The sequence below is a fragment of the Arvicola amphibius genome, chromosome 2 (assembly GCF_903992535.2).
Source record: "Arvicola amphibius chromosome 2, mArvAmp1.2, whole genome shotgun sequence".
Lineage (NCBI taxonomy): Eukaryota > Metazoa > Chordata > Mammalia > Rodentia > Cricetidae > Arvicola > Arvicola amphibius.
In genome coordinates, this window is record NC_052048.2 from 20,414,406 (window position 1) to 20,429,833 (window position 15,428).

Genomic DNA, 15,428 nt, shown 5'->3' on the forward strand with positions numbered 1-15,428 from the left:
TTTATTAGTGTTTGCTTTAATTTGATTCTGTTTTCTGACTTCCCCTATATAAAGTATTCTTTTTTTTTTATAGTTTAATGTATTTTAATAGCAAACTTACAGGAACAGCACAGAAGACAGACAACATTAAAAACATGTACTTGCATGTAGGACAACTCAGTTAGAAAAGTATAGTGAATGATGGAATCTACTGTATGATAAAAATGCTACAAACACCATTTAGTTGCCGTCAATAAGAAATTTACTTATTTAAAAAAAATCCAAATGCTGGCATTGTCCAGAAAATTTTAACAGGTTTATTTATAATTGTTATAAAGTTGAACTGTTGAAATGTGTTCACTGAAACATTTTGCTTGCATTAATGCTTTACATCTTGCATTTATATTAAAAATTCACACACAAATGAAAATGGAAAAACTGCCAATACCTGATTTCTGTCCCCTATTTTCCACTCGCAATCATATACTTAGGGACCTTTTGACCCCATGGAAAAAATATCTAACATTCAGAACTACTGATAACAAGAAGAAGAGGAAAAAAACTTTTTTGAGAATGAAATGTTTCCCCTCATAGTGGACTCTTAAGCACGTTCTCCGCGTATGCGGCGTGCTAGCTGGATATCTTTTGGCATAATTGTTACACGTTTGGCATGGATAGCACACAGGTTGGTATCTTCAAAAAGGCCAACCAGATAGGCCTCACTTGCCTCCTGCAAAGCACCAATAGCTGCACTCTGGAAGCACAGATCTGTTTTGAAGTCCTGAGCAATTTCTCGCACCAGACGCTGGAAGGGGAGTTTGCGGATCAGAAGTTCAGTGGATTTCTGATAGCGTCTGATTTTACGGAGTGCCACAGTACCAGGCCTGTAACGATGAGGTTTCTTCACCCCTCCAGTAGAGGGCGCACTCTTGCGAGCCGCTTTTGTAGCCAGTTGTTTCCTGGGTGCTTTACCACCGGTGGATTTACGGGCAGTCTGCTTTGTACGAGCCATGGTATGGGCACCTCCTTACTTATCCCCCTTCTCCTTCGGCTGGAGCTCGGCAAGCGAGAGGCGGCGCTGGCGTTAGAGAGCGGCGGCGCGGCGACGGCTGCGAACACAATTCATAAAGTATTCTCATTACAGTTTGGTTTATTCCTATTTTAACCTCTTCCATGGTATTGTTATGGAGTTATTTTAACTTTCTCTTCGAATTGTTCATGGTAAGTGATGTACACAGGTGACTGTGGTGGTTTAGATAAGAATGTCCTGCGTGGTCCTGAGATGGTGTCAGCCCTTGTCTGGGCTGATGGTGGTGATGTCTGGGGAGGGTTAGAAGGTGTGACCCTGCTGCAGGAAGTCTGTCACTGGGGACAGACTTTCTATCCTAAGTCCCACCCTACTTCCTGTTTGCTCTGTTTCATGCTTGTGTTTCAAGGTGTGAGCTCTTAGCTTCCAGCCCCAGCTACCATGTCTGCTTGCTACCCTCTGCCCTGCGACCATGGACTCTAATCTCCCACAAACAGACAGACAGACAGACGGACAGACGGACAGACGGACAGAGAGACACAAACACAGAGAAAGACAGAGAGACACACAGAGAGAATCTTTTAGAGTTTTTATACATAATGTGTTCTAGGTCCTGTAAGTTGGCTCAGTGACCAGAGTGCCTGCTGCCAAGCAGGAGGACCCAGAGTTTGACCCCCAGCACCCATGTAGTAGACTTCTGTTAGTTGTTCCCTGAGCTCCACATGTGAGCCATGACATGTACGTGGGTAAACACATGTACACACTATATGCGCACACACAAATAAATAAATAAAATGTAACTTTTAAAGAGCTTGTTCCTTGCTAACAGAGAAAGGTTTGATATCTTATCTTATAGAGATATCTTTGCTTTTTACCTCTTTTGTGTGCCTATTGTTACACCCAGATCTGTGGAGTCCCCCAAAACTAACAGGGAGACTGAATCCCATATGTAAAAGCTAAGAGCCTTTATTCTTACACAAGCTGGCAAAATCAAGCTCTAGTGTGCCCAATGTATTAGTGATCTGAGAGCCATGAGCACAGCTGGGTGGGGTTTTTATAATAGCAGAGGTTGAGGTGAAGAATTTTAAAGATTCAGAACCCCTGATTGGCTGACATTTGTCTAGGGGTGTCCTGGTAGAAAGGGATGGGTGTGTGCTGGCAGGTGATCCTCTCTACACACATTAGAAATTTCCTTTGCTTCTGTGTGGTCTCAGTTTCTGGTCTTTCTTCGAATCAAGTATTGCTTTAGGGTAAACTACTGAAACTCAGAACACTATTGAGCTTGTCGTGGCTGGGTTATACACGTACAACCTCCAGTCCTATGTTGAACAACAGTGTGTTTATTGACCAGCAGTGATACGCACACATGCTCTGAGTCCTGGCTTTTCATAAGTGGTGTTCACTATGTGAGTGGAGGGGATTCTTCCTCTAGTTTGTTAAATGCCTCACCATCAAGTGGCATGTAATTTGTAAAACGCTCTTTCTGTGTTTCCTGAGATGAGCATGAGACTCTCGTCTTCCCTCTGTTTACATTGTGTGCTTTAATGTGCAGAAATATCCTTGTGTTCCACACGGGTTGGAATCAGCTCTCCTGTCTTTCAGAGGACTCAGTAAGCCGAGTGAAAGAAATGTGGAAGGTTAACAAGACGTCATACATGAGGGGCATGACCTGGGGATGGAAGAGAAGAGACCAGAAGCCTGGCCAGAAAATATGAGCACAACACCATGCTGCAGTATCCCATTCTAAGTGAGGGCCCTGACATCAGCCATAAGGCTGTTCCCAATGAGATATGCCTTCAGTTGTGGCAAGTGTGTGGGTCATGACCCTTTCCGGTTTTACAAAAAATTAAATTGTCAATGTTTTTAGTCAGGGAATACATTGTAGTCTCCCAGGTTTCACGACAGTCTTTACACAGGAATCGGGAGTGGGGAGTAGAGGATTTGGATAATGGGAAGGAGCATTTGGTAGAGCTATTTTGTAAGTCATATTTATTTATTTATGTTTTTGTATGTAAGAGTAATTTCAGTTTCTAATGATATATTTGAAATTATCACATAGGCTATGAAAACGGAATCTGGGGAAATGACCTTCTGTCTGAATTCAAGTCAGTCTGTGAGACTGATTTCAATATTCCTAACGCCAGAGAGAAAGGTGAAAGGCCATCCTTCTTACAAATAGAGCTATGTCTGGGGTTTTTGGTCACTGCTTGCTACTTCCCTGAGGATGTCACTAAATAACTTTGAAATTTTAGTCTTTAATTTAAAAAAAAATAGAGAAAACACACAGAACTCAAATACTAAAAAATGATGAAACCGGGTCTTCCGTGGCCAACAGGGATTCAGTTGCAGAAGCCTAGCAATAACTCTGCCTTGGAGGATCATTAGCAGGCCGTTCTGGGCACACAGAGCAGGTGTGACCAGGCAGAACCAGTCTTATCGTTAAACAGGTATGATGTAGGTGTGTCTTCTATCTATCTGATGATTTCATTGGTTAATTAATAAACTGCCTTGGCCGGCCCTTGGGTGGGTGAAGTAGACAAAACAGGAATAAGGAAGTGAGGTAGATGGCTCAGTCAGATGTCACACCTCTCCTAAGTGAGAGAGACTGCCGTGCCTCTCCTAGGGAGAGAGATGCGATGAAGCCAGCCACCAGGTCAAGATGTGCTGAATCTTTCCCGGTAAGACACCATTCGTGGTGTTACACAGATTATTAGATATGGGTTAATCAAGTTGTGAGTAAGAGGCTGAAAGTAAGTGCCAGGCTGTGTTTAAAAGAATATAATTTGTGTGTTGTTATTTCGGATTTTAAGCTAGCCGGTGGCCGAGAGCAGGGCGGCGGGAAGCTGCCTGCAGCTCCACACTACAGAATGGCGCCCAATGTGGATAACTGAATCCATAGAAAGCCTGAGAAGGCTTGGGAAAGACTAGAGTAAAACATGTTTTCTTGATAACAGCAATTTCTCGGGTCTGAGCAAGCGCTCTCATCTAAGAGAGGCTTCCTGACTCAGCTTCAGCTGCAAAACCCTGCAGCTCATTAAGAGGTCCTGCCACGAAACACTTAAACGATGCTGATGAAAAGCTGAACGCATGCTTTTCGGATTTTAGCCGCAGCAGGAAAAATGTTGTGCTGTTTTAAAATGCTGTCTTTTTGGACCATTCTGCCAGGGCAAACTCTGACTCTTTCAAGCAGGCCGTACTGACTATGGAGCTTTTGATTGCTGTTTAACACTGTTGCAGCTTGCTTGAGGGCAGGGACCTTGAACCGCCACAGAGTTGTGGTGATAAACATGGCTACAGCCGGTACCTCTGCCATGAGGCTGGAAAGTTAAGGAATGGGCTGGATCCAGCCGCCAAAGTCACGGCTTTAGTCCTACCGATATTGTTTGGTAAATTAAAGACTCATGTGGTCAGAACAAGAGAGATGCAGTAAAAGATAGATTCAAAGATGAAGAAAACCTCTAAATGGTTTACTATGTGTTGAAAATATATGTAGACTAAAGGTTAAAGTTCTTAAAAGTAAAAAAGATAGAAAGAGTAGTTGGGTGTGGTAGCACACACCTTTAATCCCAACGCTTGGGAGGCAAGGTGGATTGACCTCTGTGACTTCAAGGTGTGGTAGCACACACCTTTAATCCCAATACCTGGGAGGCAGAGACAGACAGATCTCTGTGAGTTCAAGATGTTGTAGCACACACCTTTAATCCCAGCACTTGGGAAGCAAAGGCAAGTGGATCTCTGAGAGTTCAAGGACAGCCTGGTCTGCAGAGTTATTCCAGGTCAACGATATACAGAGAACTTGTCAAAAAACAAAAGTAAAAATAAAAGAAATAGAGGTTAAAACAAAGCTGCACAAAGATGGAAAATACACAGAGAATCTTGATACTGTATATTATTATGCTCTCTTTGAACTGTTTGAATGCTGAGGAAGGAGCAACAGCTACTAAAAGATATTTGTTCATAAATTCTGCTGAACTAATCCAAGATAGACATTTTGAAAATACCTTGACTTCAGAATTTGGATCTAAGTATATGATACTTTGGAAAAGAGATTTGTCTTTTGTTTTTACAGAACATGAGACCATATGGATTGCTTCTATCCCAATATGGTATGATTGACCACGCCCTCCTGAAAGATTGCTGTGGACACCTTCAAAAAATTACTCCATCCAACGGATGACTGAGATGAACCTGGCACACAGGTTATACCATGAAAGATCTGATTAACAGCGCCCCCATTCGGCAGGAAGCAGTTTGGAGAGAAATAACTGCATCCAAATATTGTTTATAAATGTTCTTTTACATTTAAAGGGGTATATGATATGGAGATGAACAATTTGCATTGATATGGATTTTGCTTTAGTGATTTAAATTTAAGGTAAATTTTGTTATATGTATGTATATTTCTGATACTGATTAATGTATTGTGATTGTGTAGTTCATTTAAAAATGTAATGTATATAGGTTATTAATGGATAGTCAACAATAATAGTAAAACTTGTAATCATGTTAGTTAGATTTTCTAGATATAGAGATATATTTCAGTTAGATAGGCATTCTTCATATCTTCCAAAGACTACAGAATATGGCATTTTAAATGTTTTAATAACATAGAGCTTTTCATGACAATGAGACATGTCTGCTCCTGGCAGCACCAATCTACTTCAAGAAGATGATGGGCATCGAAGAGGATCTTTATGGAGTTTGATAGCAATTTGCACAAGAAACTGCTCTTGCCTGGACTGTTGAAGAAACTAGACACAAAGAACCCACAGAAAGAGGACTGCTGAACTTGCCTAAATGTGAGATGCCTGATTCAAGAAAGAATCTGCGAGACATTCTACAGGACACAGCAGATAGTGACTGAACTGCCTTCGAAATTTCCTGCTGCATATAAATGTCTGCTGGATACTTATGGGCCTGTAGGCCGAAGATGGATGCCCCAACGGTACAAAAGAACTTTGGGTGACTGTCCAGGTAGCAAGATGTCTCTGTGATTTCTAGAGTTTGGAAGTTGCTTATTTCTTGTTTACTTAGGTAGTATATCTTTCTGGAGTCTTTGATGGAGTTGAAGAATGAATAGATAGTTATAGTTTTCCATTGTTATGATAAAAGATAAAATCTATATAAATATTATAACTGTAATTCTTGCTTTATAACTGTTTTGTTATATGTAGTTTTACTATGTTAAAGTGAAAGCCCTTCTTTTTTGTTTAAACAGAAAAAGGGGAAATGATGTAGGTGTGTCTTCTATCTATCTGATGATTTCATTGGTTAATTGATAAACTGCCTTGGCCGGCCCTTGGGTGGGTGGAGTAGACAAAACAGGAAAAAGGAAGTAAGGCAGATGGCTCAGTCAGATGCCACGCCTCTCCTAAGTTAGGCAGACTGCCGTGCCTCTCTGAGGGAGAGAGATGCGATGAAGCCAGCCACCAGGTCAAGATGTGCTGAATCTTTCCCTGTAAGACACCATTCGTGGTGTTACACAGATTATTAGATATAGGTTAATCAAGTTGTGAGTAAGAGGCTGAAACTAAGGGCCAGGCTGTGTTTAAAAGAATACAATTTGTGTGTTGTTATTTCAGGGAATAAGCTAGCCGGCAGCCGAGAGCCGGGCTGCAGGAATGCGGCCCCTAGCTTCTCACTACACAGGTAGAAACGACTTTTCCACATAAAGCAATTCCTTCATGACATGAACATGGAAATTTACTTTTCTCAAAGACATTCCATGAAAAAAAGCCACTGTCACCCTGTGAAGGAAGCGACCTTTCCGGGTACCAAGGCACAGCAACAGCAAGGAGGTAAAACCCCAAACTGTTGACCTGGAAGTTTGCGCTTTCTGACTGAAAAGACGCATCGTCGACAAGACGGTTATCATCGTTGTCCTGATAAATGGATGTCCATCATTTGAGAGTCTAAGTGAGAGGTCTGAGCTGCTCTCAGACAGCAAGAGGCTCCCACCAGGGGCTGGAGAGCCTGGCTGGTCCTTCAGACCACGTGATGCTCTTGTAGATGGTTTGTATGGACATGATTCAGTTCCCAACACCTACACCAGGTGATCTACAGCCATCTGTAACTCCAGCTCCAGGGGAATCCAAGGACTCTGGCCTTTGACAGTGCACACATACAATTAAAAAATAATAAAAATACTTTTTAGAAAGAAAGCTGCCATCCAACTGATGCAACAAAGTTCACTTTCCAATTCCAAGCATCTCTGATTCTTTCTGCGTGTTCATCTACAATCTGGCCTCCTAAGGCACTTCCACAAACCACAGAGACTGGGAAAGATGTCACAGAGCGCCCGGCTTGTCTTCATCCTCCTACTGTTGACACACGCCCAGACCCTGCTCCCTCTCCCCCCTCCCACACCCTGTCACCTCTGCTACTCAGCGTATTTTTTCACACATTTTCATCAGCCCTCAGCTCTGATTGACTGGTAGTCCTGTCAGCCCTGTCTCTTCATGCTATTTAGTAGCTGTTCTGTTACCGGTCTATCAGCATTCCTTCAGTAAGTAAACCTATCCTGAGGTGAACTTTAATGTACAAGATGTGGAAAAGCAAAACGTTTTAAGCATATGTAAAATTTATAGAAACAAATCATAAAGGCACATTTGTCCTGAAACTCTACACTTGCTAAAAATCCGGGGTAAAGTAGCGTTAGTCTGTAATGAACTGTGAAACAAATGAGAACACAGGCCTGTGAGCTTTGTTTTCTCCATCTCAAAAAATATGTCATTTTTTTCCTCAAAAAAACCAATCCTTTATTATTTGAAGTAATTTCAATAATAAATTCAAATAATAATACAGAGTATTTATAACAAATAGTATTGGAGCTGGAGAGATGGCTCAGGCTTAAGAGCACAGGTGGCTCTTCCAGAGCACCCAGGTTGATTCCCAGCACCCACATGATGGCTCACAACTATCTCGAACACCAGTTCCAGGCCATCTGATCTCTTCTGCCTTTTCCAGGCATCAGGCCTGCAAATGGTACAAAGATATACAAGTACACAAAACACCCATACATGTAGTGTGGAGCTGTGGGCCGGCTTCCCACCACCTGGCTCCCAGCCACCGGCTAGCTTATGCCCTGAAATAACAACACACAAATTGTATTCTTTTAAACACCGCCTGGCCCATTATTTTCAGCCTCTTTCTCACATCTTGACTAACCCATATCTAATAATCTTTGTAACACCATGAGTGGTGTCTTACCTGGGAAGTTTCAGCATGTCTGACCTGGTGGCTTGCTCCATCGCATCTGGCTCCCTGAGCAGAGGCATGGCAGTCTGTCTAACTTAGGAGAGGCAGGGCATCTGACTGAGACATCTACCTCACTTCCTTTTCCTGTTCTGTCTACTCTGCCCACCTAAGGGCTGGCCAATCAAATGGGCCAGGCAGTTTCTTTATTAGCCAATGAGAGTCCTCCATCACATACACATATTATAAAATTAATAATAATAATTCAATAAAAAATACTGTCACTGTTATGTATCTAACCAAATCTTTGTAAGAGAGAGAGATTATCACTGCTTTTAATGTTCTTATTAATAAAGAGAAATTGAATTTCAAAGATATTAAGTTGCTTATTTCATTGAATTGATTATATTGAGAAAGGTGGACAATAAAGACTCCTAGCACAGTTAATTTCTATCGTGTGCATACACTGCACACACGCACACTCTCTCACACACTGTATACATATGGACTCCCAGCGCAGTAATATTCTTACCGTGAGCATACACTGCAAATATACACACACTCACACACACTGTACACATATGCATAGAAAACATTTGCTGGGTGTGGTTCACGCCTTTAATCCCAGCACAGGGCAGGCAGACGCAGCAGAATCTGCCTGAGTCCCTAGGCCAGCCTGGGAAATGAAGCGAGTTTCAGGATAGACAAAGCTGTTACATAGAGAAACGTCATCTGGGCGTGGGGGAGAGGACTTAAAGACCTCTAGTAAGCAATATCTCACTTTGGCAGATTTTGCCTCATCTGCAAAGCAAGCACAAGGAGTTAAATATAGGGAAAGGTAAATGGTATTGGGAACCTTATGATTACAGCGTTCACTTCAGCCATGGGAAACAAGATTTCACTAAGGATGCACTTGTGGGAAGCAGCGGGTGTTATAACTGCTTGAGTGGGTAAGAGCTTAAGAAATGAGTTGTTGAGAACTAAGACGTTCTCTACATTGTTTTTGTGTAAACAGAAACATCCAGAGATGCTGACACATCATTAAGGCCACCAGACAGCTGAACTCGGGCCGAAGGAGCAAGCAGATAAAGCTGTTCTGATTATCTGTTCTATTAAAAAGTGCTATCTATTGCTGAACAAATCCCTCCAAAATGTTCTAGATGACATTAACATCATTCTCTTTATGATTATAATACAGCGCAGAGACTGCCAAGGCACTGATGTAGTTATGGTTTTGTCTATTAAAACGCTGTATCCCTGAGCTCAGGTACCAAGAAACATTCCAGAGGCTGGAGCCTCTGGAATTTAATAAAAGACTCAAAACTTTTAATTGGCTTTATCAGTGTGCTTGTCAGTAACTACCTCTCGTGGACCACCAGTTCATTGCCAGGTATCTTAGAACTGGTTTTGTAGCTATGATAAATATCAAGACTAAAAGCAACTTGGGAAGGAAAAGGTTCGTTTCAGTTTATGGTTTACAGTAAGCCTTTGAAGCAAAGTCAGGTGAAGAACTCAAGGCAAGAATCTCCAGGCAGGAACTTAAGTAGAAGCCATGGACTGTGGCTGCTTACTAGAGGCTTTCTCCTCCTGGCTTGCTCAGTTTGCAATGTAGGATCATCTTCTCATTAATCAAGAAACTTCCAGATAGGCTAGCTTGCACTCCAGTTTTATGAATCCATGCTTTGTGCCACTAACTATGCAGTGGCTGGGGTGGGGAGCGACAACCTAGACAGAGTGAGTGCAGAGATCTGTATGGTAAAGTAATCTAGACTGGATTCCCAGTCAGGAGTCGTTACACGAAGTTTCAGATGTTTTGGTTTGTTTTGGCAGATCCAATTGTTGTGTGAAGCACAGCCCTCAGAAATCACTTTGTCCTTTGAGGCTGAGACACAACTGTCTCTTTCTCTCCAAACAACTTGGATCACAGAGTTGCCTCCTGAGTGCAGGGATTAAAGGCATGCACCACCACCTCCCCGCACAACAGTGATTTGTAATCTGAGAGCAAGAGAACAGCCACTGTTAGTGTTTCTAATTTCCTCATACTTATCTTGAGTTTGCCGTGTTTTCCTCTGGAATTCTAAAGACTGTAGAGTACATAGTTATTAATCATAGTAAACCCAAAATAACAACATACAAGAGCATTAAAGATCAAAATTTGTATGAATAAATCTACAATATAATTTTCAGTAACAATGTGCGCACAGAGTAGTTGTGGAGGTTTGCGTGTAGTGAGGACGAGTGTAGGCAAAGAAAACGATGGAAAGCAGCCATGTGGTTGTTGGGGTGTTGTTTGTGGGTGTTGAGTAGCCTAAAGGTGTTTTCGTTGAGAATTGAAGGGAAAAAAAATGTGTAGACCAGGCTGTCCTCGAACTCCAGATCCACCTGCCTCTGCCTCCTTCAGCAAATCCTACCGGCCTGCGCCACCAGAACCGGCAAAAGCCAAGCCTCTTAAATTACTACTTGAGAATGAAGTACGATGATGTCACTAGCCCCATCCGCGGAGAATGAGGGTGGAGCTGTAGCTGCAGGATTTAGTCCCACCTTCTTGTATATAAACCTTAAAACAACGCGGGTCTCCCACACAGGGCCTCACACGCCCTTCTCTCCACGGAACCGCTCCCTCGCAGCGCGTGGAGGCGATGTCCTCTCGCGCCCCACCTGCTGGTCTCCCCGGGAAACACTCCCAAACCGCCCGACAGATCCTCAGCCTAAACCGCAGCTCTGCATTCACTCTCAACTCTCACTGAAGAAGAACACCTTCAACATTCACCGAGCCTCAGTCGCTTACTTACTGTCTTTACGCTGTTTTTCATGACACATCCAACGAGTCAGCGCAAAATACAATCTCATTAGTACTTTCCTAACTTTTCTTACAGGTATTTACAATCGTAAGCTTTAGCTCCTTAATTCATTCTGAATTCATTGCTTTATATGGTGAACAATAACACCCAAACCTGCATGCTCATCCAGTTCTCCCATCGTCATTGGCCCAAGAGGCTGTCCCCCTCACTCCCACGGTGTGGTGTTGGTACCCTTGTCAAAATCGTGAGACCGTATAAGTGAACATTTGATAATGCTCATTGTTCTGTAATCTTTTACTTTGGTTTGTTTGTCCCTATGTCAGTATCATACATATTTTTTAATAGGTTGCCTTGTTTTATAGGTTGCTTTGTTTTGATAGGTTGTTTATACCAAAGTCCTCCAACTTTCTGTGTTTTCCAAGTGTTTTGTATGTTTCAAATCTATGCAGTTCTAGTAGACAGTATTAGGTTTTGATAGGGATTGCTTTGCATCTGTAGATCGCTTTGTTAGTATGGCCGTGCCAATATCTATTCATCCAATCCATTAACCCAAGACGTCATTTATTAGTGTGCTTTAACTTGATTCAGCAGTGTTTTCTGACTTCCACTATAGATATCACTCACATTATGTGGCATAATTTCCCTCGGGCACCAGGCCCGAGGGAGAACAAGCAAATCCTTCAGTATCCCTTAGACAGCCCTGGGTTATACCTGTACTGGCCCCTGAATTTACACACAGCCCCTAGGACTTGCATTGTGTTACAAAGACCTTTCCTTCCCTGCTTGAATCTTACCGGGGCTGGCGTCCATTAAACCTGGGCTTTTTCTAATTTTGTTTGATTTGGTCTGATTTGGATTATTGCGTCTGTGGAGAGGTTTGTTAGGCAGTATAGACTTTTCATTTACCATGGATACAGAAGTTTCTATCAGTTAGTTTTCACATATGGAAATCTACCAGCTAAAATGTAACAGGGTGTGTGGGGGGGGAGATGCTGAGAGGGGCAGGGAAAGCGCTTCAGGTCTCCGAGACTGAGCCTCCCTAAGTCGCAGAGGTTATGTTCATTCTCAAGTGTCTCTGAAGTCTTCTTTCTCAGACCTGCACCAAAAATATTCGCGTCATTTTGTCGCCCAACTGAGGCTTAAAGGACAGCGAAGCCGGGGGCATTGGGAACTAGAGGGAATGCTCCCAGGGACAGAGGACCCCAGGATTGGCAGGGTCATGGGAAACTTCCCATCTCGGGGGCGACTTTGAAGAGAGCTCATCAAAAAGGAGAGCCCATACCACTAAAATTTTGTACTTCATGTAATTTAATATCAAACGCTGTGGAGCCGTTGCAGAGTAAGGAGTCACTTAAGCTGCATCAGGAGTAGAACAGGAGAGTAAAAGAGAAGACTCTCGGGCTAGAAACGGTCAGCCCGCAGAGAATGCTCCTTCACAGCGCGATAAGAAAGCCGGTTCAGAGGACAGTAAAAGGGAGGAAAACCACGGCACAGGAGATGACTCTTCCTCCGCCTTCGTTAGAAACAACAGATTTAGGAATTAGAAAGGTTGAGAAGAAGACTGCTCGTTTAAAAACACAAGAACTCCTGAGACAAAAGACAGAAAAGGAAACTTCCCAGTACAAAAAAGGAAAACTACGGAAACGCAAAGGGAAATCTTCCCAGTTGAAAAATGAGGAGAGAGAATGGAAAGGAAAAATTTTCCTACAGAAGAAAGTGAAATGTTTCATTGCAGGTCCACCTTTTGAGGGATTTGAGGAATGGTTGCCTAGAGTCATAAGGACACCTCCACAGTGTTCCCAGGTATTATGCAATGTAGCCTGCAAATGATCAGCAGCCTCAAGGGTATGTTCAGGTTGATTATAGAGCTACAGATTAAAGGTCTGAACGGATTAAAATAGCAGGTGTAGCTTATGGAATGCATTCTCCCTATGTAAAACAGGTTTTTAAGTAACTAGGCTACTCAGAATAGAGTTATTCTGCAAGATTGGAAGGACCTCTTGGCAGCTATACTAGAAGCTAATCCTCAATTGCTTACTTGGTGGAGAGAGGAAGCAGTGGCTGTGGAACAGGGCAGTCAGACTAGAGGAGTAAAAAGAGTAAAGGACAAATTACCAGGAGAGGGACAGTATGCTAATCTCCAAAGACAAGCACAGTTTCATGCCACTGTAGTGCAGTGTTGCCTAGTGGCTTTAAGGGCTTGGGATAAGGTTGAGGAGCCAGGGAAAAGATTCAAAGCCTCACCAGTGCAGAAGAAATCTACATTGCCTTTTTATAAAGATTAACTTCAGCAGTGCATAGAACAGCAGCTGATCCAGATGTTAGAAAGGTTTTATCTGAATCTTTGGCTTTTGAGAATGCTACTACAGAATGTCAAAGGCCATAAAGCCCTTGAAGGCTCAGGGAGCTCCTTCAGAGGAGTGGGTTAAAGCCTACTGCTAATATTGGCTCCACAGAATATGATGCTAATATGGTTGGATAAGCTATAGCTAATGGCCTTAAATCCCGAACACATGATATTTTAACTGTGGGAGACTGGGACATTTAAGGAAAACCTGTGACCGTTCTGTTACCAAAAAGGATACCTCTTTAGAGGATGATCGTATGGAAAGCCTCATTCCCCGGGAACTTGTAAGAGATGTGGGAAAGGTAAACACTGGACTAAGGAGTGTAGATCAAAGAGAGATGTGCATGGTAGTCCTTTACCTTCAGGAACCTGGATGAGGGGCCTAGCTGGGGCCATTAACAGACAAGAGCTCGCAGTTTCCTGTCAGCAATTGTGTGGCTCATCAACAGAGCCACCAGGGGACATAGACTCAGCAATAGTGGTTTGATGGTGCTGCTTCAGGGAGTGCTGCTTTACAATTGCCAGTGGACAGACATCTAACTTTGTCCCCACAGATCCCTTGTGAAGTGCCTTCATTGATCAGCAGTTATGATTAACCAGACTAGCTTTAACATAGATAATATTCAGCTTTAACAAAGGAAAGAAAAGAGAACTTTCAAATCTAAGGTTCCAGTGTGGAGCACAGGAAAACAAAGAGCAGGCCGGCCCCAGGCCCACAAGATTTTATAAGTAAATATTAGCCTATGGGGAACACGCCTTACAAACAAGGTGATTAGCTGGGCTTCCCCTTCATCTCCCCCTTTTGTCTAACTATGACAGAACCAAACCAAATACAACTATATCCAATAGGAACAAATAATATATAGAAAATTACAAACAACAAATAATATTAAGCAAGAAACATAGAACAAAGGTTTTTCTAAACATTCTATTTCAAGGAGTCTAAATACTGTAGAGGGTAACTACAATTATCTAATCTTCAACCCCATCAAAGATCTGAGAAGGGAAATAATATTACTTAAGCAGCCAGGAAGTACAAACGAGAAGCTTCCAAAATGTGCAACAAATGACAGAGACACCTACTACCTGGGCCATCACCCAAAGTTTCGTTTTGCAATGTTGAGGCAACCAACTTTGGCTAAGGCCTAACACAAATGACATAACATTTTTCAAAGGCAAGGAACTTTTTGTAGAACTATCCTACCCTGTCTTGGCAAGATAAGACAATCCTGTTTTATCCAGTTATGGATATTCTGTATCTTTGTCAGTAGTTGAGGTATGGGCTTTTCTTTGCCTAAATGCCAGTTCTGCCAAGAAGAAGACACCTCCCAGTGGAGTGCCTTTGGTGCTCAACGTTCTCTCGGGAGTAGAGCGGTGTTGCCAGGAGTGATTGTGTCTCATAAGTACAAAACTCTAGGTTAGATTAAAGGCCATTTTCTACAGCTCTTCAAAGAGGTCGAAGATTATACTATCTATACTAAATATAATTTCTATGTATCTAAAAAACCTGAATATCCTAAATATAAATATGACAAACATATATGACTATTGATATATAATTCTCGATACCTATCTAACTTGGAGACTAAGAGAATTAAACAACTGTGCAATAAATGAGGACAATGGTCTCTAAATGTAAACAATGTCATTACATAAATAATATCAGAAGTAGAAATGTACATTGCAATATGGTAAATATCTCCATACAACAATTGTTTTAAACAGAAGTAGAAGCATACGCACATTCAATGTTCAATATACAAGAATCAACACCAATGCAATTTTCTAAAAACAATAATTCACAAATACCAATCATCCCATCAAACCAGTTAATCCCTCCCTTTTTTTTTCAATAAACATCCCTGAGTCCATATAATACCTCCCCCATCCCCTCAACCCTATACCAACTACTAATTGATGTCCCTAAATTTGAGGGCAAACTCTGTTGGGTGAGGGGGCGTCATCCTCTAAGATTGCTTCCAGCTGACATGGGGGCGACGTTCTTCTCAGGGGGTCCTGTGAAAACAAATGAGAGTAAAATTCCCAGATTAACATTAGGTCAAGAAAATTGTAACTAGCC

General features: G+C 42.2%; 1 protein-coding gene across 1 annotated transcript; it reads right to left on the reverse strand.

Annotated features, from left to right (window-relative positions):
* Window positions 1-273: 273 nt before the first annotated feature.
* Window positions 274-1,006, reverse strand: LOC119806921 (histone H3.3A-like). Its single transcript, XM_038319021.1, has one exon. The coding sequence runs from the start codon at window positions 989-991 to the stop codon at window positions 581-583; it is 411 nt and encodes a 136-aa protein (XP_038174949.1). The 5' UTR covers window positions 992-1,006; the 3' UTR covers window positions 274-580.
* Between the last annotated feature and the right edge of the window lie 14,422 nt (window positions 1,007-15,428).